The sequence below is a fragment of the Watersipora subatra genome, chromosome 11 (genome assembly GCF_963576615.1).
Source record: "Watersipora subatra chromosome 11, tzWatSuba1.1, whole genome shotgun sequence".
Taxonomy (NCBI): domain Eukaryota; kingdom Metazoa; phylum Bryozoa; class Gymnolaemata; order Cheilostomatida; family Watersiporidae; genus Watersipora; species Watersipora subatra.
Window position 1 is genome coordinate 35571241 of NC_088718.1, and position 23073 is coordinate 35594313.

Sequence of the window (23073 nt, forward strand, 5' to 3'; positions counted from 1 at the left end):
CATATGGAATCTTTGCAAAATAATTTCATAAGCTATAAATGTTCCCCCTCTCAGGATGCAGTGCTGAAGGCCTAATAGTCATTTATCATTTCACAAGAATTGCACTTAAATTAATTTTCAACAAATTAGACATTTCTTGCATGCCAACCAGCCAACCGAGGAATTGCACAAGTTGTTGATGAGAGAAACGATGTTATCGTTTCGTGTCTACCCTACGCATCGCGAGCAACATCCGCTATATCACATAAAGTTACAAAACTTGACAAGATTAATAACCAAACTCTAAACAACCTCTCATTCATCAAGGATATTAGACAGACAACATCTTGAAACAAGCCCCTTGGCTAGCACAGATCTGTTATTCTAAAACAACCAGTTCAGGAAATCAAACTGACTATCGTCATGAAATCATGGTCACTGCTGGACATCGGGCCCGGTCTTGTGAAGGCTAAAGCACACTGAAGAAATATCTAGTGATTTCATCGGGGTTGACTCTACTGGTGAACGCTAGCATATTCATGTGAATAAGTAGTGCCTAATATTCAAAGATGATTTAGCGCTGATGGCCAGGATGTTTCAAGGTTGAAACATCTCTGACTGTCAGAGAGTTTGTTTTAAACTGAAACCGAAACTAAATAGTTTTGATGTAGAAGAAAAACTCTAAAATAGCGTAACATCACCTCTATTAATAAATCTAACATTTATTGAGTCTGTCTGTTAGCCTGCATAATCACTATGAGTCTCCATATTTTTGACCAAAATCGTCCATACTTCACATGTATATGGTCCCAGCTTTTGGTTTCAAAATGCCTGGGTTCCTGAGCCTTAGATTTCAAAATGCCTGGGTTCCTGAGAACCAGCCCCATATACACTCACCTGCTGCGTGCATTAATCCTATATTGTCTCATATACATACTCCTACGCTAAAATATATTTGCAGATATGATAAATATGCGATATATGAGATAAATATGATAAAATATAAATGCATATACAGTATATGAGAGAGTAAAATATGGTGATATTTGCGATAGGGTACAGCATAATATTAATAGCAGTAAAAACAACAAATTAAAATTACAGTGCAACACTACGGCGGGAAATTCACACACACTCGTCACTCGTGTCGTCTGTCACGAAAGCCACCTATCGGTCAAAGTTGTCATTCTTTGGACTGACACAGCCGCATCGGACAATCATCCGGACCACAGATATCGTTCGGACGATTGAAAATCGGGGAAAGTAAAGTCCGAAGAAGCAGGAGTTGTCTGTACCTAAAAAATAACTGTTGTCGAATGGACTATACGGTAAGCACACGTTCAGTCCTATGCAATTGCATAAATTTGCAGTTATCTTCTGCTAGCCACTTTTGATGACATGTAAGCGACTCCGTGGACTGCTAATGAATCCGATAAAATATCTTATAACATAAACTGAACACTCTGTTGTAAGGCTACCATAGCATAAAAGCATTCAAATATTTGTAAAGATCTTGGACAACGGCTTCCGTTTATGTGTCACCATGCATACACATATTCATTGTCAACAGATCCTACCTGACTCGGTTAGTTTTGAAAATTGCGAGGGTTGCGAAATTGGAACTTGAACACCATAAATGAACCCAAATGCGTGCGCCCTACACATAGGCAATCCCAAAGCACCCGTACTGCCAAAGAATGGGCTACCTCAAAAGTGTCCATGCTATCAAATCAGCCCTATTTATGAGCAGTTTAAACTAGTCACTGAGAAACAACTAATTTTGTCGTAAGTAAAACCTTTCTTAACATTTTTAACAAGCATCCGATAACTAACAAGGCTATGGCCGATCCTAACAGCCAGATATGAAGGAAACGCGCCGATAGCTGGAGGGAACATTGCAGGAAATTCTGTTGCTCTACTAATCACTACTATTTGCACTACTAATCATAATATGTGGCAAGAGGAAAAGGTGAGACTGTGTTACAACACGCGCAGAAGCTAAGAGACGACCTACGCTGTAACAACTCATCCATAACGAATATGGCACAAAACCGACGCCATAGGCGGTTGAAACAGGTGAACAGATGCCATAAACTCTTAGAAGAACTATGTCCCAACCATTGTTGATTCTGGTTATGATGAAGTACATCACGCAACCAAAAAGCAGAACACAAGTGAATCATGTAAAACTTAAAAAATTTAAAAGGCTTAAAGTTAAATTGCGAAAATAAAGGGCCATCAACAGTGCTAGATTATGTAGATTCTAGTCAGAGTTATCTGCTCACAAAAGACTTGATCAGAAAGTGTCATTGATAACCTAATCAAATCAGCTCTAATTTCTCCCTTATATTGCAGACTTCAGACCAAATCATAAAAACAACAATGGCTTCTATGCAAAAATGAAGTTGAATAACCAACGAAAATGACATTGGCAGTCGTGACATATGATTTCAATAGCTCAAAAACTAAGGTCATGCTAAAGCAGCGAAAATGACGGGATATACAAGGAACTTCACAACTTATGTTAAAAAGTTATTATACAGCAATTATACGTAAGAGTGTAACCATACTTGATTTTAAGGTTTGTCTGTACCAGATCTAGAGGTGTGACTGTACCAGAACTAGAGCTATGACTGTACCAAATCTAGAGGCGTGACTGTACTAGATTTCGATGTGTGACAGCACTTTATTTAAAGATATGACTGTACCGAATCTAGAGGTATGACTGTACTAAATCTAGAGGTATGACTGCACTGAATCTAGAGGTATGACTGCACTGAATCTAGAGGTATGACTGCACTGAATCTAGAGGAGTGACTGTACCAGATTTAAAGGTATGACTGTACTAGATCTAAAGGCGTGAGTGTACTATATTTAGAGATGTGACTGTACCAGACCTGGAGGGTGGGCTGGAAAGTTAAATTTTATAAACCTAATCTCAAAAATACGAATGAAACAACCTCAACTTGAAGATGGATCGAGCGCCATTCTAAGCCAGAGAATAAAAACAAAACTGTCAAATGAAGGAGGAAACCTCGGAGTAAGAAAGGATACGAAGTTCTCCGCTAAGTGATGTGTCTAGGGATTCTCTGATGTCAACGATTTCTTGGTGAAGACCTCGTTGTTGGAACAGATGCATCTGCAAGAGACAGACAACAAACTTAGTAACTAACACCAATTATCAAACCTCCATCAATCAGGGTGATCATGCATCCAGCTGTACCCAGATAATCCCCTCTCGCACTGATTAACTCTTCTCACTCGGTCAAATTTAATCTGTGCCTCCTACGACCAACACAAATGGTAGATCGTTAATGATCAAAACATATAAGAATATTCCACAGCGATTGAATAAAATAGATAAGTTACGATTAAGATTTTTTGGAGAGAAGACGACACAGTTTAAATCTTTCCTTAACGATGATGTGACAGTAAAAACCTTTATGGGACAGACAACTATTTTATTCACAAGGAATTTCCTTTTGGCGCGATTTATAGTTTTTTGGCAGGCTTGTTTACAAAAAAGTACAGGTTAATGACAAATACAGACTTTTGTGTTGTCATAACTACCCAACGGAATAAACTGAATGCAAAAGGGAATGCATTCAGTCTACATGGCTATCCTTCACCAGAGGCTTTCACACGGTGTCATTTATTGGTCTTTTTAGGCCATGTTAAGTGAACAATCTGTTAAAACTGTGTTGTTAAGAAGAATAGAATCACCAAACTTCAGGTCATTCGAAGCATCAGATTTTCTGCGATGACTTGAAAAACAACTACAGCCAATCATTTTATGCTATACGTAGAAAACTGCACATTATTGCTTAGGGCAGCTGACCAACGAATGAACAGTAGGCTACTCTAACCATAGATATAGACCAATCATGTACAAGTTAGTAACTGAATTTCTCAGTTATTCTATAGAATGAAGTTAGATCATTGTCAAGGCGGATAAATGACCACTTTCACTAGCATCGACCTTGATAGTTTCCAATAATATCACCCTTTTACTGAGCTTGTATGCTTTTAAAAAGTAAAATACCCTAACAATGTGTGGACTAGCTCCACTACAGGTTATCAATGTCTGTGCAACTACCACTGAAATGTCCTCCACATGACGCTAGCAAGAGATCTTTAGACAAGAAATAGAAAATGATTGGTGGAAGTATTTAGGAACTTTGACTAGCAATTTATATAAAATAAACCACAATTATTTTTATATGTCATCAAATGACTCGATGAGACCATGATTCTTTTTACAAGCCGTGGCTAAATATTTATGTACATGTTCGCCAGTTACAGAAAACCAATCCTTAAAATGACATAAAACTTGGTGATTTTACTTAAAAGAACCTGCTTAACAACATGGTGTTAAACAAATTCTTTTACCTGAACACAGCCCGACATGACCTTCAGGGTAGCCTCATCATCTCAAACATGCATTGCCAAAAATTAGGGTCTATCAGTGTCCTGCTGTCTACATTTTTAAGTCATAGCCTATCAACAATGTTTCAAAAGTCAGCCAAATTTTTACTGCTCCATTTTTACTTTTGTTTTTATCAAATTTATTCAAAGAAATGTATTACGAAAACAACACAAGTAGGAACTCAAATTTAAGCTGTACTAGAAATATGACAAGAGAGAAAAATTTTGCTGCTTTGGTACGTTTGCTAAGGTAACATATTACATGTCAGCAATGAAAATGTGCAGTTGGCGGCGATTGAACATAAAAGGTAAACTAACAATAACATAAACGGAAAACCAATAGGACTAAATTTAAAAATGGATTTGACATAAAATATATGCCTTCTGTGAGCAGTTTGACGTTATATGTTCTCTTCTACAAGCATTCAGGAACACATAAAAAAACTTACCTCATTTTTGCCTTTGGCATTAATATTGTCTAGAAGGAAAAAGAGCTCCTTGGGCACTGGCATAGACCTAGGACCTGCATTTTGAGCATCAACGCTGGCCTCCTACAGATGCAGGAACACAGTTAAACAACACAGTATAAAAACCCTGACTATTGCTCTCTCACCAACCATCACAAAAAATAAACCTACCAAATACAACGAACAATATGTGTCTATGAAGAACAGAATTCAATTCTTGCACTTCATTCTTCAAGGTTAACTATGAACATTATTTGACATGGAAAGGCAAAAATTAAATCTCAAAAAATAGACGCAACAAGGCCTTTGAATGATTGTCTGCCTAGTTTTAACTTCGTATAGAAAAAGGATAAATCAGATGCACAATCGACGTAATTCTAAAACTTTTATTTCATCAACCTAAAAGATACAATTCATCTTCCTATTTACAGGTAATAATATTAACAAACACCCCTTTGCACTAATTAGGTCATAGTTATAAATAAAAGATTTTAAAAATTTTTAAAAATTTTTTAGATTTTAAATTCACGTTCAATCATACAAGAAAAGTTCAAATGCTGCCTCAAATTTACTGCTACACAAAGGCTGGTTCACATTATATCGCCATATGTCGACGTTGTACTCTCAGCGATTATTCGTCAATTACATGCACCAAAAACCGAAGGCATCATCGGGACAACGCAGATTCTTCGCAAAAGTTAGCAACTGTCATACTATTCTGATAGGTCGCCCAAGCATCACAACAGCCTGTGCAATGTGTACCGCTTCGACGATGGCGATTGGCACATTTTGAATATATTGAATAATACATATTTTCTTTTATGACAGTTGCTGCAGAACTAGTATTTTATCGTTTTCGCAACCCCATCATAAAATGAAAACACTACGCTTTCGCTGATTTAAATGTGGACTGGTTTGTGATAGTGTGAACATTGTTATTGCAGACGATCACCAAAGTATTGTGCCATCAACGCCGAAATACAGCGATTAGTGTGAACAAGCCTTTAGACATGAAAATAATTATAATGTTTAACAGGGCCCTGACCACATAGAATCACTAGCTATTCTGGATTGTAGAGGATTCAAGTGACCAGACCCATAGATACAAGTCAGATTTTAATGCATATTCCAGAATACTTGCGGAGCACTACCAACTAAAGCTTTCAAAGGGATTGGCCAATGTAAACAAAACATGTATTAAAAGAATCTTTACTGAGGGATGGCCAACACTGGTGGGTTTTGGTGATGGGTCATGTTGGGTATTGGTGAAAATCTATGGCAGATATCAATGATAAGCAATGATAGACACTGATGATAAGCAATGATAGATATTGATGATAGACCATGGTGAGTATATTGGTTGAATAGGAATATAGCTGCTGAATGGAGTTGTTGGATCTTAATTACAAGATTGGAAGGAGGGAAAAGTCCAAATAATATGAAATGAAAGAACAACTCCAAATAATACATTGAAATCAATGACACTTTGCAACGGAACTAGAAATACAACGAATATCCTATAAATACAAAAGAAAATAGAGAGCACATATATGGCAGTGCGCAATAAAATCTGAGAACACCAAAGCTCAAAGCTGAACCAATAAGACTAGTTCTGAGCATAGCCTCTAACAAAATGTCCCACAAGCAGTCTGAAAGAGACAAACTAAAGATACCTCAATGTACAACAAATTCTATTACTATTACTAGAGCACACAAATACGTGGCAGATACACAACAGCAAAGCTAGCAAGAGTACATCAAGATCAAATCAACTTACAATTGCAGCATTGGGTTGATGCACCTATGCATGAAGCAGAAATAGTTGTAAACATGATATGACCAAATGCTACTAAAAACTGAAAGATGAAATTTTAAGCTATGATAGAGTTCCTTCTGCCATAGCTGATAAAATACCACATTTACAATGTTACTGACAAGCTACAGCTGTCTGGAGTTTGAAAAATGCTTTACTTCTTTTCATCGAGAAATACACAAATAAAGCAGGAACTGGTGACACTCAATACGTTCCTGCTCCACCATCACAATGCTCCAAAACTCAATACGTTGCTGTTTCACCATCACAATGTTCCATAACTCAATACATTGCTGTTCCACCATCACACTGTTCCATAACTCAATACATTGCTGCTCCACCAGCACGCTGTTCCAAAACTAAATACTGTTCAGTTAGTTTCACTTGGCAAACTAATTTTTCTTTTACAACCATTATGGTCATTTCTTGTACATATTCGTTAGAACTAAACTAATAAGTTTGAGAGCATTTAGGTCGTATATTATCAACAAGAAGATTTTCTACACCAACTATACCCATACCCACCGATTATAGAGACTCCGGAAAACATACCCGTAAACCTTTGATTTGAGTCATAAATACCTCAATTTTTAAAGAAGGTCATGACATTATTGACCAATCAAAGAGAATGATAATGTGATTATGGATCCAACAAATCCACTTTGTGCTTACTTAAAACTACTAACGACCATCCCCTCTAATGCCCTATCGTCATATTCATGGTTTTAACTTTCTAAAGCCTAATTTTTACTACAATCTTTACTATTACAAAAGTCGTGTTTGCCTGTCCAAAGCCATGCTAAGAGCATTGAGAAAAAAATTGCACTACGCAGGTATTGAACGCAGATATCCGGCTTTGCAGCTGCGCGCACTACCATCAGCGCGCACTACCATCAGCGCGCACTACCATCTGCGCCATTAGATCGCCTCGCTAAAAGATTAGTAAATGTTGAAGTTCAACAAAAACCAAAATAATGACATATATAAATCCTTAAAATATTTACCTCTTACAAATCACATGAATAAGACCATACAAAGAAACCTATACCCTAACTGACGCAAATAATGTCATGCCAGCCACAGAACCATTTAAACAATGGTGCCTTAGTATCAGTCTACAGTAGGACAACTGGATTAATGCTTACTGAACTACAATCTGCTGTTAATACAAGGGCAAAGTATAATATAAAACAAACTATGGTTTTTCCTACTTTAGATGCACAGTCGCTGGAATATGGTTTCATAACCTTGATAGCGAGGTTAACATCTTCCTGTCGATTGTGACTACTTATACATGCTTAAGTGCAACAAGTTTGACAGATACTTCTTGTCTATTGGTTGCTATATGAGCACCAGACAGGAAGTAAGGAACACCTACCATGTCGAACAGTTCTTGTCTATTGGTTGCTATATGAGCACCAGACAGGAAGTAAGGAACACCTACCATGTCGAACAGTTCTTGTCTAGAAACTTCTCTGATGGGCTGAGGAAGACGAATCAGAGTGCTCAAGGAAGATCCAAAACAGCTCAGCGTATACTGGCCATTTATGGTTACCTGTGCAGAATAGCTAAGGGAATATAAGCTGAGGGTTGAACTGCGTTGTACAACTAAAAACTCAAGAAAGGCTGAAAGCATCACAATGGAAGTTTCAAAGCATCATCACGGAAAATCCAAAGCATTACGACAGAAGTCCCAAAGCATTGCTTAGGAAATCCCGAATCATCGGTAAGAAAATCCCGAATCATCGCTGAATATAGATAGTGGATAGGTGGTGGATAGATACCGTGAATAGATATGGTGGATATAGATGGTCCCACAACCAAACACGAGCGGAGCGATTGTTTGTGAGATTTATGATAAATGCATGTGCACACAACTCACGAAAATTATTCATCAACACCGTCGCAAACCCTTGCACCAAAATCTCTTCAACAAAATTAACCATTTCTCAATAGAGTCGTTTAAGTATAATAATGATACAAAACACATACAAACCTATTTAAATATGTTACCAAGTCTTTATTATTTGTAGACAATATCCTAAAACTTACCCATCTGATCGGATTATACACAAATAGACAGATTAATTTGGCCTAAATTCGCAATAAAAACTTGACAAGCTTTTTAATCAAAATTAAGACCAGCCAACAATACGCCAATAAAGCCGTGCGACAGATAGTAGAACTATTAAGCAGGGCGCATTTCACGAGAAAAAGGCGCACATTTCACTAGTCTATAGCATTGTCTAATTACCGAAGGTTTCTAATATTTTTCCGTTTTTAATATCTTGCAAAATATTTAATTATAAGAATAATTATTTGATTTTATAAAGTTATTATAGGATTTGATTATATGAATAATTATTCGAATTTATTTATCCGAAGGTTTCTATAATAAACGTAGACTGTTTGAGGCGATTTGAGACCGATTTACAGGTACGAAATTGTGGTACACAGTCTATCAGCCTATGTTTTGTCCCAATTACCGCATATTTCATTAAATTATTTAAAACGTTAGCCAAAATTCTGTACATCTTATGTAAAAGCTAGGGCCGAACTACAACGCCCCTTTATGACGAAAACATTTTTTTACTTTGCTCCAGTTTGCAGAAAACTTCCAGACGTGTGCACGTTCATACTTGCTTTCTGCTAGATCGCTATCAAAACCATTCTACATTCAACACAACCAACTTTAAAACAGTGTATATAACACAACAGCTTGCCATTTTACTTCTAATATTGCATTTCAGAGATATAATAAACATATTTCCTTATTGCTGTTGTTAAATTACATACATTACAGTGGGTTAGGCATACCGCTTTAATTAATATTCATTTTATTGCTGTAAAACATAGGTTTGAGATAGTAGTAGACTAGGTGTGATTTTTTTACAACCTTTCGTTTTGCATAATTGACTTTTTGAATTTACTTTCAAAACAACTTGACAACTACCATGGATATACAACTTCCCAGAACACCATGTCATGGCCAACCACATGTCTCTCAATTATTACAGCTCAATAGGAGGATAAATAGAAGGTTCACAGCAACCAGCAACATCAAATGCTAATGTTCAACAACACGCTACTCAAATTAATAACAACAACTCATCTGATTCAAAGAATTCTTTAGTAGATGTTGTAGGCGATGTAAATGACATGGACTTGGCAGCCCCTTTGTTTCCAGATGATGATCATGATTTTATGGACATCATTGACCATGAAAATATTGCAAAAGACAATATTGCTCCTCCCAATGCTGACCCCCTTCATCCCATTCTTCATTTTCAATCTTTAGATTGTCCTGATTTTCAAGAACTGCGTAACAACTTTTTAGGCAGACTTGACAACAACATATCACAGCTTACGTGTACTGGATGTAATGAGAAACATTTCATTACATACAATGCTCAAATACAACTATGTCTTATGTGCCAACAAGCTCCAATGTCAAAATCCTAGATTACTAGAGTTTCCTTTTTGAAGTCGTGCTCCCTCAAATTTATCTTATATCATCTCGAACAACTCTCATATACACTATACTCTGTAAATTCCTGCTGACAACTACTTTTTCAACAACCAGCACTACCCTTCCTTTTTTCCATTATCACTTATTCGATTATCAGGTCGTGGGCTGTATGACAGGGGAATTTCTAGTGAATAGATATGGTGATTAGATATGGTGATTAGATATGGTGGATAGATATTGTGGATATAGATGATGGATATATATAAAATGAATAGATGAGATGGTAGATATAGATGGTAGATATAGATGGTGAATACATATGGTGGATATAGATGATGGATAGATATGGTGGCTGGCGGATATAAAAGGATACAAAGAAGTCCTTGCCTCCTTCGAGATGAAGAACTAGAATATCCTCAATGCTATCAGTTCCAGCATTTAGCTCACCAGTTGTTCGCTCATCCACGTGTACTGTTATGTTCAGTACCGCCTTCTCTCCTGGTCAAAAGAAAAACTACGTAAGCTTTCCAATAACGATTCCATAAAGATTTCACACTAAAGACAACACGCAACTTTCTCGATATACAAAATAAAATTTGAGCAAACATACATGTTGACATACATGCATGCACAAAGTCATTTCTATCATACAATGTCGAAATGTTTTTAAAGAAACTTTTGTGTGTAAAGCATAAGATAAAATAAGTTAAAAGTAAAACACCAAATAATGTAAAACAATGGTAATTTAAATTACAAATAGTGTGAAATTAGAGTAAACTATGGCACGTATTTCTATTGTTCATTTTAGATCCTCTTACAAACATTTACTATTATTATTAAATTTCTATTATTATTAAATTTTTTTATTAGTAACAATAAAAAAAAACATGTTTTCTGAATATTACTTTGTTTAGTTTTGATGCGCAATTTGAGTTGTTGCTTCCAGTTATTATATAGATCATATTAGCGTGCATTCACTTTCACACTATATGCAATTTCTTGACTTGTTATACTAGTTTTAAACAAAATATAAGATACTAAAACATACCTATACAGAAATGCGCAAGGAAGAGTGAAATGCATTGGGACATGCTACGTAGGGTGCGTTGAGACACATTGTACCCCACCAATGTTATGACAACTATTTGCATTGTAGAATTAGTCAAAACATGGTTAGAAATGGGCGCTAATATTAGCCGACAGCACTATTAGCTGGCGCTAATAAATGATTGGCTGAGAGCATGACTTTAGCAGTGAACTTATCTGTTTACACAAATACTTGCAAAATGTAAAAGAAACTTAATTATTAAAGAGTTTTTTTTGCTAATCATCACGATAGGCTGTTAGTTTGAACAGTAACTAGTCATTAAAATGTAAAAGATCTGTAAACGAAGTCTTACTCAGCAAAATATAAATGGGTGTTAGTATGCATCATAATAGCCTTTGTTTATAGAGTCATCCTTCAACCCCGATACACGTCCCAATGTACCCCAAGGTCGAGGAACACTGTGAAAAAAATGCAAATAACTTTGCTAAAAATACTTTGTTGCTCTGGATGTTTTGTGTAAAGGTGTGCAACATATGCCACTTTTTTATGTCAAAGAATTATGAAAGTAGTTTTATAATGGCTCATTTTGTCAAAAAATGCTGATTTTGTACCAATACATCCCGCTCTCCCCTACATACATTTACATACCTATACATCCATACCTATACATACATACCTACACATACATACCTTTACATACATACCTAAACATACATACGTACATGTACAAACATACCAATACATATATATATATGCAAACATACCTATACACACATACCTATACACACATACATACTTATAATACACACCTATATATATACTAGGTGAACGCCCGGCGTTGCCCAGGTAATAAAAAAGTCTTTGGACAGTAAATTGATTTTTATTTAACATATACAACATTTACCATTCTAGCTTTTAAACTTCATATCATGAGAAAAGTATTTTTGTGCAGTTCAAATGAATTAGGAGAAAAAATAAAACAATTGTAAAGGTTTTCTTGAAAGAAGTGTTTCATTGAAATAAATTAGGAGGAAAAATAAAAATGTAAAGGCTTAAATGTAAATGTGAAATCATTAGCAAGTAATGGCTAAATATAATCTGTCTTGCTACGATTACATCGAAAAACTATTCGGTATACAATTATATGATTTTAGTTCGTTTCAGTGTTGGCATCATAATGCGAAAATATCATAGGCTATAGACATATATAGAGTAGAATAAAAACCCATAGTAATTATCTAATACAATCACCTCCTGGTAAAAATCGTCATCATTGAAAATTCGTAACAAAACAATATGTTAACTTTAGTAACTATAGATACCTACAAAGACTTTACTGCATTTTGTGGTTATGATCTGCAAAATAATATAACATTACAATGTACTATATGGAGAGTACTTACCTTTAAGACAGACGTGTAACATGAATGCTGAATCTAACCAAGAAGAATTTAAGAATTTAGCTTACTAAACACATACTTGAAGGAAGTTTTAGTATGTATTTTAATAAATTTTAAACTTTTAACTGAAATTTTATCATTTACCTGTTGGTGAACCCGTTTTTACTATAACGGATAACACTGAACTCGCCATGGCAAGCAGTGTATATACAGTGGAACTCGGCTAACTCGACCTTCATGGGACCGAGAGAAAGTGTTCGAGTTATCAGAGCGTTCAAGTTATGAGAACACTGTCACAAGTGCATGTATTATTGTATTTATCAGTACATATACAAACTATATATAAATCAAAAGCATTGATTGCTTGTTGCAAGTTAAGGTACCTCTCATGTAATGTTTTAACAATTTTTATCAGAAAGTATAAATATTTTCCTTTTATTACTTGAGATTCGTTTGTTTGTTTTAGGTGATGTGACTGCCAGGACATTTTTAGATTAAAATAGGCAAAACCTGATCACGGTTGAAACTCTCAGAAAAAAAGACTTTTTTTTACATGTTTATTTGTAACAAATACCAGTTTTGCCGATTTTTCTTAAAGTTTATCTAAAGATTATCTCGCTTCTTCTTGCTTGCGGAGGGCTATCCCCAAGCGGATGTTTGGTAAAATTTGCTTTTTTACAAACCTTTAGAAAAGTCGTTAACAAAAATATTTTGCCGATAGTGGTAATAATGACGCTTAAGAATTACTAAAAGTTGTTGTTTATCTCTAATGCTTGGAATAAAGTGATATTCTAAAGCGATAACAACCGTCTCGGTAGCCGTTGGGCAAAAAAACTGTTCGAGTTAACGAAGTTAAGGTCGAGTTATCTAAAGCAATTTATCATTGCATGGGAATGGACCAGACAAATCCGTTCGAGTTAACCATGTGTTCAAGCTATTCGAGGGCGAGTTATCCGAGTTTCACAGTATTTTAATAACGTATATAATCAGTACACAAATTGCCAAATTTTAATTTCGAGAGAATTTATTGTTGATATTGTGTGGCAGAAAAAATTCGCCCTGACGAAAAAGCATCGTGTTTCATAGAGTTAGGCGAAAAATATTTTATAGCAGGGGCATCGTAACGCATGGGCACAATGCTCAAATAATACGCCATTTAGCGGGTGTATATGGTATATGATAAGGGATATATGATCCATCTGCTTGGATGGATAAGGCTTGTACAGCTCAGTGGTAAAGCACATGAATTGGAAGATTGTGGTTCCAATCTCCGCGGGTTCAAATCCAGGAAAGTGTGAAATTTTAATTGCAAGATTTTAATAGCTGTGGTAGAAACACACACATTGAAATATACATACCTATTATACACATATATACGGGTTACTATGTTGAGATTTGGTTGTACACTTTAGTTCCATACCAGTCGATAAAGCTAATCTCCAGTGAGCTAATAATGCTACACAACTCGACTTCGATCTTAGCTAGATACTTGGGATGTATTGAACATACATGAGTTATACCAGAGACCACAGTTAATGGAATCTGTTCTATTCACCTTTAATGTAGCGAAAACATTATTGTTTTTATACATATTTTATTTTCCAGGACAGTCACTTAGGTAGCCACAAGGGTAGATCAAAAGGCAGACAACACAAGTAAATAAAAGTGAGATAAACATCAACACAAAATGAAGAGCAAGCAGTGAGAACGACCGACATAAAACAGACATTGCAGTGATGTGTGAGAATAAACCAAAGAACCAACCGAGATACACAGGAAGATGACAAAAGTCAAGGACAAACAAACCAAGGAAAGGAAATCCTACAAATGGATGGAGAAAAAACTGACCTGGCAGTACGCACTCCATATACGGTCGGATAACCATCCATTTCTTACAATAGGACCCCTCGTTCAGCTTTGGTATAAAAGAGAAGTCAGCAGGCACCTGCCCAGTGTTTTCTATTTCTAGTTTCAGCATCTTCGGCTCCATGAATCGCACTTCTCCAAAGTTCAACTAAAATGAGTTGACAAAGTAAAGACTTAGATTAGTTATAGTAATAATATTTAATATATAAAGTCTTAAAACTAGGTCAAGTTGGTTAAAATACATAAGCTAACCAAATTTTGTGAATGTCCGCAAGACACAACCTTATAACACCAAAGTTAAAGCTGTACTAAACAACAACTAAACTATATATATATATAATGCTATAACATGTACTGGCCAACATTGTGACTAGTCCAGCAGTATGTACAACTGAAGTATGTATAGGCTGGCAATGTGTAATGCAACTGAACTGGTGGAGCAAAATATATCATAAATTTAGGCAAATAATGCAATCATATAAACCAGCAAAAATACAAATAATAAATTACTGAACTCCAGCAATTGAAGCAACTAACTACCAAACAAACCATCACGAGAGAGGTGAGGCTAACAGAGCTAACAAATTTTTTTTTAATTGTATTTGTAATTGTAACTGGCAATAAAAACACTTATCAACCAATTCAAATCATTATATTTGAGTATAAAACCAGTTAATAACCAATTAAAATCATTGTAACTGGCAATAAAGTCAGTTATTAACTAATTAAAACCACTATAACTGGCTAGAAAATTACTTATTAACCAATTAAAATTACTATAACTGGGTATAAAACTAGTTATTAACCAATTAAAACCATTGTAACTGGCAATAAAGTCAGTTATTAACCAATTAAAATCATTATAACGAAATATAAAATCACATCAACCAATTAAAATTACTATAACTGGCAATAAAACACTTATCAACAAATTAAAATCATTATATTTGAGTATAAAACCAGTTAATAACCAATTACAATCATTGTAACTGGCAATAAAGTCAGTTATCAACCAATTAAAACCATTGTAACTAGCTATAAAGTCACATATGAACCAATTAAAATTATTGTAACTGGCTATACAACCAGTTTTTAACCAATTAAGACATTATAGAACCAACTAATGTAATTACATTTTCATTAACATTTAAAGCCTGTATGTTTTTTTGCAATATACTAATGCCTAGACTACATCCAAAATAGAAAGAATGGGATAATTGAAAAATACAAAATTGATGAACACAGTTTATAGTATTCATTATTCTTTGACTTCATAGTAATATAAAACTTGATCACAATTGAAAGTAATTGTACTTGATTTCATTGGTTGTTGTTTAATTTTGGTTGATTGGTTGAACTGTTGTTAAGACTAGACAGCATTCTACAAATACAATATTTTACAGATAGGGATGCATACATACATGTACGGTATATGTTTTACAGTCGTGTGCAACATAAACTGAACTCTTTCATTGAACAAATTTTTCAAACTTATAACTAGTTGTTCAAATGGTTGTTACTAGCAAACAAGCTACCATTAGATTCAAAAATCTTGTCATGATTCAGAATATCCCATCAAATAAGGTGTAGGGTGCACCCAAATCAGACTAGATAGTTTCTCGCAGTGTAATAAAAATGATTGGTTCACATATCACCAGGAAGAATTTCATCCAACACAAATATCTATCTTACTGCAGTACTGATAAAGTGGTAATTATCATCTGCTTACTACCTAAGTTGGAGTTGATTCTCTCCAAGATCTACCACTACCGTCTGCCTCGAAGGAAAGAACTCTATACAGTACATAATAATGTTACATTTTATTGCAGATCATAACAACTAGATAAGTTTTTGTTACGTTGTGAGCGAAGGTAGTGAATTAGTACAATAGAATACACGTTTTTCAAGGGTGTCCAGTTCCCCCAACCCATTTGTTGATGCTTTTATCGCTGTCGGCCCGACACACCTGACCACGGGTGAGTAAACGGTATATTAACACTTACCTTACATAACTCCTACTTACACTGGCCAGTCAAACAAAAACGGACCATGCTGATATAAACAACAACAGCATTAATACAGTGAATAGCTAGCCATACACTATGTTCTCATGATGCACATAATTCGCAAATTTGAGCCGATCCGCAAGCCAATCCGCGTCATGGAAACGGCATGAATTCACAAGCTAAACGAGTTTTGCGACCCTCAAAACTTTATTGAATCAATCGAGCTTGCAAATCATGGAAACGGCAATTGCGAATAATGCATACTAGCATATCGATGGCTTTTACATTTTAAACATGCTGACGCTTCAGTCGTTTTCATTTCGATTTGTGCAGTCTCCAATGCCCAACGTTCCGAACGATTGCTTGCTGCTAAACTTAGCGTGACAAGACTGCTTAGCTATTTATAGAGAAATTAATTAGGCTAATACTTGACCTATGGGGTCAAGCGCTGGCGTTAAATCCGCACGGCAGGTATTCATTGAAACGCTCGATTGCAAAGTAACTCAACTTGCAATCGTTCGAAGTATCATTCGAATCATGCGAATTATGTGAGTCATGGAAACATAGTGAATCTCAGAGGCCCCCTAGTACAATACTAACCTCGAGGATACTCAGCTTGACTTGAGGTAGATATTCGTTTTCCAGTTTATCTAGTTGTTTCATTACATCCTCATAAACACTATGGTACTTGTCGTTATCAATGACCTTGACCTATAGATATAGTATTTAGTTAACATATGCTAGGACCTTACACAATCGAGATCGTGAGAGCCTTCATTCATGTCATATACAAATACTAGAAAAGGTTGCTGAATCTAGTTCTAGATGCACTTCTAGCATTTAAATATTAATTAACTCGAAATAAAAAATAAATTTGTTTGTTCACAGCAGGGTTGGGGCGGCGGCAGAGATTGCAATAAAATTAACAATTGGCAGTTTAAAATTGCATTAATATGTAAATAAATTTAGGTTTTGTAAACTTGCATTAATAATTGAATTACCAAATTACTTTTTGTTTAAAATAAATTAAGCAGTTAATTACCAAATTAGTTTGAAGATTAATTGTGTTAATAATTAAATTATTAAGTTAACTCTGGTATAATCTGAATTAAACATTAAATTAATAAATCGGTCTAACAGATAAATGCATTGCTGATTAAATTATTGAATTGAATTATGCATTAAAGTATAATTAATCACCTGCCTTCCGGCTTTGTTGAATAATTTGTACTATAATAAGAGCGGTGTTCCATGACGTTAAAAAATTCTTCTGTGAAGAAAAAGTTATAAGACCAGACTACCAGAGCTTCTTGAGTTACCTACAGCTGATTTAATATGAAAAAACAGGACCACTCCAAGCAACACATGGCTCAGTTGGCAATCTTGAACTTTCATTTCCCATGGAAATGTGTCATGATCTACCTGACTAGAAACTCAAGAACGCGCTTTCACACGCGTTAAGGACAATTGTGCTGAATGAATATATTCGCGAAGGCAGTGAAACAAATTTATGTTGAAAATGTACAAGAGTGCTACTGGCTATCCGATTAAAAACAAAACGAATCTCAGGCACTGGTGAAAATACCGTAAAACCTGTATTTGAACGACACCTTTATTTGACGTCACTATTTGACATTCTTGATCTTTACAAACTCATAATAGCAAGTGATCAGTAGGAAGGTGTTCACAAAACTGTACTAATAATGACTCGATTACATCAATTAATTTGTTCGCTGTTTCTATTCGTATTGAAGTCCGTTTTCCAACTCTTTCCAAGTCTTTGCAGTTGTTTGAATGCCTTTTAAACAGTCGTTTTAAACTTTGAATGCAACATCATAGAAATAATTAGTAACTGTATCGGGCTAACAGTAGTTCCTTGTTTAATGCGGTCTTCATACTTCAATGTAAGCGAAAATACTTTTGCGCATTTATGATGGAATCTGTGCTACTACATATTTTGTATATTATATACAAAATAACTAATATATATATTATATATTAGTTTTGAGGCTATTTTGATTACACACGGTTTCTCATTATTTGCCCGAAAGGTATAAATTGCATCGCATGAAAGTTTTGCTCTGCTAAAATATTGTTTGGATGCTAATATCGACTAGCTCAGCTGTGCAGAATAGGAGATGAATCAGAAGACACCAAGGAAGGTATTGAGCAGCCAGAAGAATATGACATGGCTTCAAACAAAAGCAACAATCAGAACACACCTGGCTGAGCAGACGATGCTAATATTTTTGTTTTAAAAATGTTAAATTTTGTTTCTGAATGTATTACAAATATGGTTTGTTTATGTCACTTGTTAATGAATATATTGGTAGTATTTATAGATTATTATTATATAACTTATAAGCTTGCAGATTTATAGCATATTATTTGATAGCTTCATTGCAGTTATATAAACTCGGCCTACAATGGTCTACAACTCCTCTTCTATTGCACATAAAAGGTCAGTTTTGGCTGCAAACTGTAGCAAACATATCAATGAGTGCAATAAGCTTTTATGCAACCTTGTTATCAATAGTTACAAAATGAAAATATGTCTTCAAGTTTAGAATGAAATAAAACCTTGAAAGCTCCAACAAATTGCAACACAGACTAAAAGATCATCTTAGTTAATTGAAAACAATAGATATCAACTAGCAGCGACATGTATCAGCTTCCTCAAGCATATTTATCATAAGGTCTATGACAAGCTGGAGGTAAGTTAGCAGATTTACTGCATCTAAAAAAGTAAATATTACATCGCCCGAAAGAGAGTGCAAATTAATATGCGAGATTCATTTAGCTCGTGAATAGTTTTTGATTACCGATTATTCTAACGAGGTGTTTGAAAAATACATCACCCTTTATTTGAACGTCACCTCTAATTAAGCACCACTATAATAGAGGGAGGTCTGAAAGATAGTGTGCCATGACATTCAAATAAAGGTTTTATGAGATATTAAAGCATATTAAAATTAAATTTATTCAGCAAATCAAAAAGTTGAGATCCTAAGGAAACAAATCGCCTATTCACATCGTCTGCAGAAACTATTAGCAATGCTCGCAATGCTCACTGATCAAAATACTTTTTTCAAGCATTTTTTGAAAAACAACAAAATAATGGGCTAGAGCAAAACATGTGAAATGAAGCAATAGCTTGCGCCATGTATCCACATCCCTGTAAAAACCAAAACACCTGACCCGTGTTACTTACACCTGCTGTAAAGGTGTGGCTCACAGGCTTGTGGTCGGATATCATATGTTTCATGTGACAGGCGTATATGTGTGGTTCAATGTGATGTCCTCTGTACAATATCCTATCTGTCCAAGCAGGAGCTCGCATCTTTTCACTGTATAGACAGAGAGATGATAACTCCTACGCAATGCAGCATATGCAAACACACAGCAAACACATATAACCTATATAAACCTCCTACAACATAAATTGCACTCAACACAAAAAATTTATGTAAAGTTTGTGCTCCGTATTACGTATGAAATTCCATATAACGTAAAACGTCAAGTTGGTACAAATTCTAAATGTTGTTTTGAATATTGAGCGCCCCATAGTAAGCCTTGAAAAATATAATTATCTCCATTGTTGCATTTGGGAGAGAAAACGACCATAGGGTATCTCTATTATATATGCTAGTACTCTCGCAGTCTAGCGTGCTGTGAGAGATCATCAATGTGAGAGATTGGCAGGAGTGCCGATAAAGCACCGACCATATATAGCTGCACAATCTGAATTTCATAGGTTGGAGTCTCATTAAAATCAATGTTTTAATCTAAACTCTAAACCTGGCTTCAGAAAAATGGATGAACAGACAGACCCCGTTCTTAGGTGAGCAAAACGTCTTCCAAGTTCCTTAGTGTCACACATTAACTTTGGTGCACAGCACGGAAAAACAACTAATCCATGCAGAATTGAAAATCGCCAACTCTGGCATTTCCATTATTTTCATTTCATGAATGGCGGCTACGCTGATGGAAAAATTTCACCGAACAAAACCTCTCATCAATAGTACACATGAGCATCTGCAATGACCTCTTTACGGATAAATGAAGCGGAAATGAGCCAACCTTGTATCGTAGTCATTGGTGCCGGCATCGTACTTGTAGGTTGGAGGAAAGGCTATGGCAGACTCTCTATAGTCACTAAATGCATTCTTTGCTTTTTTTTCTTTAATCAGCTGAAAGTTGGACAACAAAAATGAAAAAGACTAAATTCAATTTCAACTGAAATATATTTATAATTTATATCTATAACATATTTATACAATAATGAAGATGGTGAACCTCACATCTGATTTAACCGTGATTACGATTAAACTGTGATTGCAATTTAATTGTCATTACAAATACCAATTTAGCGATTACAACTGTAATAATCAAGTCTGAGTACGATCCGTAGAAAGATGCAAAATGAGGGTAGAGATTGGGCTGAGTGGTAACATAAAAATACACTTTTCAATTGCAACTAGAAGCTCTCACCATCTGTATTTGCATTATATTATTATCATGATAATATATTATATATATTATTATATATATTACATTATTATGAGAATAATAATAATGTAATGATAAATTATTATTTATTATTTTATTTATTATTATTATTTAGAAAGCTTGCATGTGATGTTAAATCAGACATGCAGTCACGAGCCGACCTCCGCTGCCTCGGCATGTGCGTTTAACATGATGACTAGCAGGTAGAATAATAAATTTTGCAACAGTATAAAAATATCATACAATGTTCAGTAATTTAATTAGAGAGTGGCTGCCGATAAAAGCAGCATGTTTGACGTGACTTTGAAAACCTCATAGGGATACAATCAAACCGAGGTACGAAGTTCTTGATAAATATTACTGCCAAATATATTTTCATGAATTATAAAGCCTTGACTAAAGAATAGTCTATGTCAGACTCATACCACCAAAGGCTTTATTGAGTTTATCTATAATTGTCACCATACAAAGATAATAATTAGGTTCTGTCATTGCAAAGGTGCTAATATATAATAATATATCAATATATAAATAATATGTTATTTTTATACTGGAGTTGAGTATTTATATTATCAGTACACTTTGAGAAGAATTTTTACCAACCGAATAGAAAGCTACGAGCGAATAGCACATTCTTCTCCAATATGAACCAGCGCATATGAGTGCAATGTCAAACATGTGATCTTTAGGAGTTACTGCAAATCATTCTAATACCAAGAGAAGTATAAAATGAGTTCATGAAATACTCAGAGAACGCTTTTTTTAGCAAGTTCAATGAATAAATTGCTAGCATATTGCCAACCCTTATTCACTACGAGCTAAAAAAACACCAAACTAAGAATTGTATTTTCTTCATGTCAATTTTGGAACAAGAGCAGACAACTCTGTTATATTTCAATTTATTTGAAAACCTGTTGAGAAATGTATAAAAATATCAGCTTTTATGTCAGCAGATGAGAAATATTAACAGTTTATACATTTGGCCAATTACAAAACAACTGTCATTCAATAAATTTACTTAGGAATTATATTAAAGGAGAATGATGACTTAGTCACTTCAAAGGTTCTTCTCTTGAAAAGGAGACAAGAAACCCGACAGGTTTTAGCCACCTTCCATCATTGTTGCAAATAATTTTGTGTTGATATACGTATAATAATAAAAATGAAAAAACTGATGGATAAAAACAGATATTGAATTAGATTGGATTAGTTATACATCATCATGTAAAATGCGACATAGAGTTATGCTATACCTCATCATGTAAAATGTGACATAGAGTTATGCTATACCTCATCATGTAAAATGTGACATAGAGTTATGCTATACCTCATCATGTAAAATGTGACATAGAGTTATGCTATACCTCATCATGTAAAATGTGACATAGAGTTATGCTATACCTCATCATGTAAAATGTGACATAGAGTTATGCTATACCTCATCATGTAAAATGTGACAGAGTTATGCTATACCTCATCATGTAAAATGTGACATAGAGTTATGCTATACCTCTTCATGTAAAATGTGACATAGAGTTATGCTATACCTCATCATGTAAAATGTGACATAGAGTTATGCTATACCTCATCATGTAAAATGTGACATAGAGTTATGCTATACCTCATCATGTAAAATGTGACATAGAGTTATGCTATACCTCATGTAGAATGTGACATAGAGTTATGCTATACCTGATCATGTAAAATGTGACATAGAGTTATGCTATACTTTAACATATGAAATTTGATATAGATTTATGCTATACCTGATCATATTTGAGAAGTGGCTCCCAGTTGCTATCACTAATGAGCAGTTTTACCTTGTCTATGGGGAGGTCGTTAATTCTATAGTTGAGATCACCCAACCAAAAGGCTAGACTACAACATATCATAACTCTTGATGTCCATTGACCGAATCGTGTGCCGTCTAGGGAGTTATCAATTAGTAGGAGCAACACTACTCTTAAAAATCATTAAAAAGATTAATACTGTTCATAAGAATATTAACAAGATTATTAAACATAATATATATATCTGTTTCTCAAAGTTTGTCGCTGTTGTATATGTCCAGCTATAGCTATTAAATTCTTA

The 23073-nt window shown here is 34.8% G+C and overlaps 1 protein-coding gene across 2 annotated transcripts in view; it reads right to left on the bottom strand.

Moving 5' to 3' along the window:
* Positions 1–23073, bottom strand: part of LOC137408276 (inositol polyphosphate 5-phosphatase OCRL-like) — a 71805-nt gene that overhangs the window by 5966 nt on the left and 42766 nt on the right. For both annotated transcript variants that reach the window (XM_068094731.1, XM_068094733.1), the window contains exons 9-17: positions 22749–22860; positions 20554–20663; positions 19685–19820; positions 17074–17184; positions 14450–14615; positions 10527–10651; positions 8129–8239; positions 4854–4955; positions 3034–3118 (exon numbers count right to left, since the gene is read on the bottom strand). In XM_068094731.1, coding sequence (XP_067950832.1) covers positions 3034–3118; positions 4854–4955; positions 8129–8239; positions 10527–10651; positions 14450–14615; positions 17074–17184; positions 19685–19820; positions 20554–20663; positions 22749–22860 — 1058 coding nt within the window. The remainder of the gene's footprint in view (positions 1–3033; positions 3119–4853; positions 4956–8128; positions 8240–10526; positions 10652–14449; positions 14616–17073; positions 17185–19684; positions 19821–20553; positions 20664–22748; positions 22861–23073) is intronic.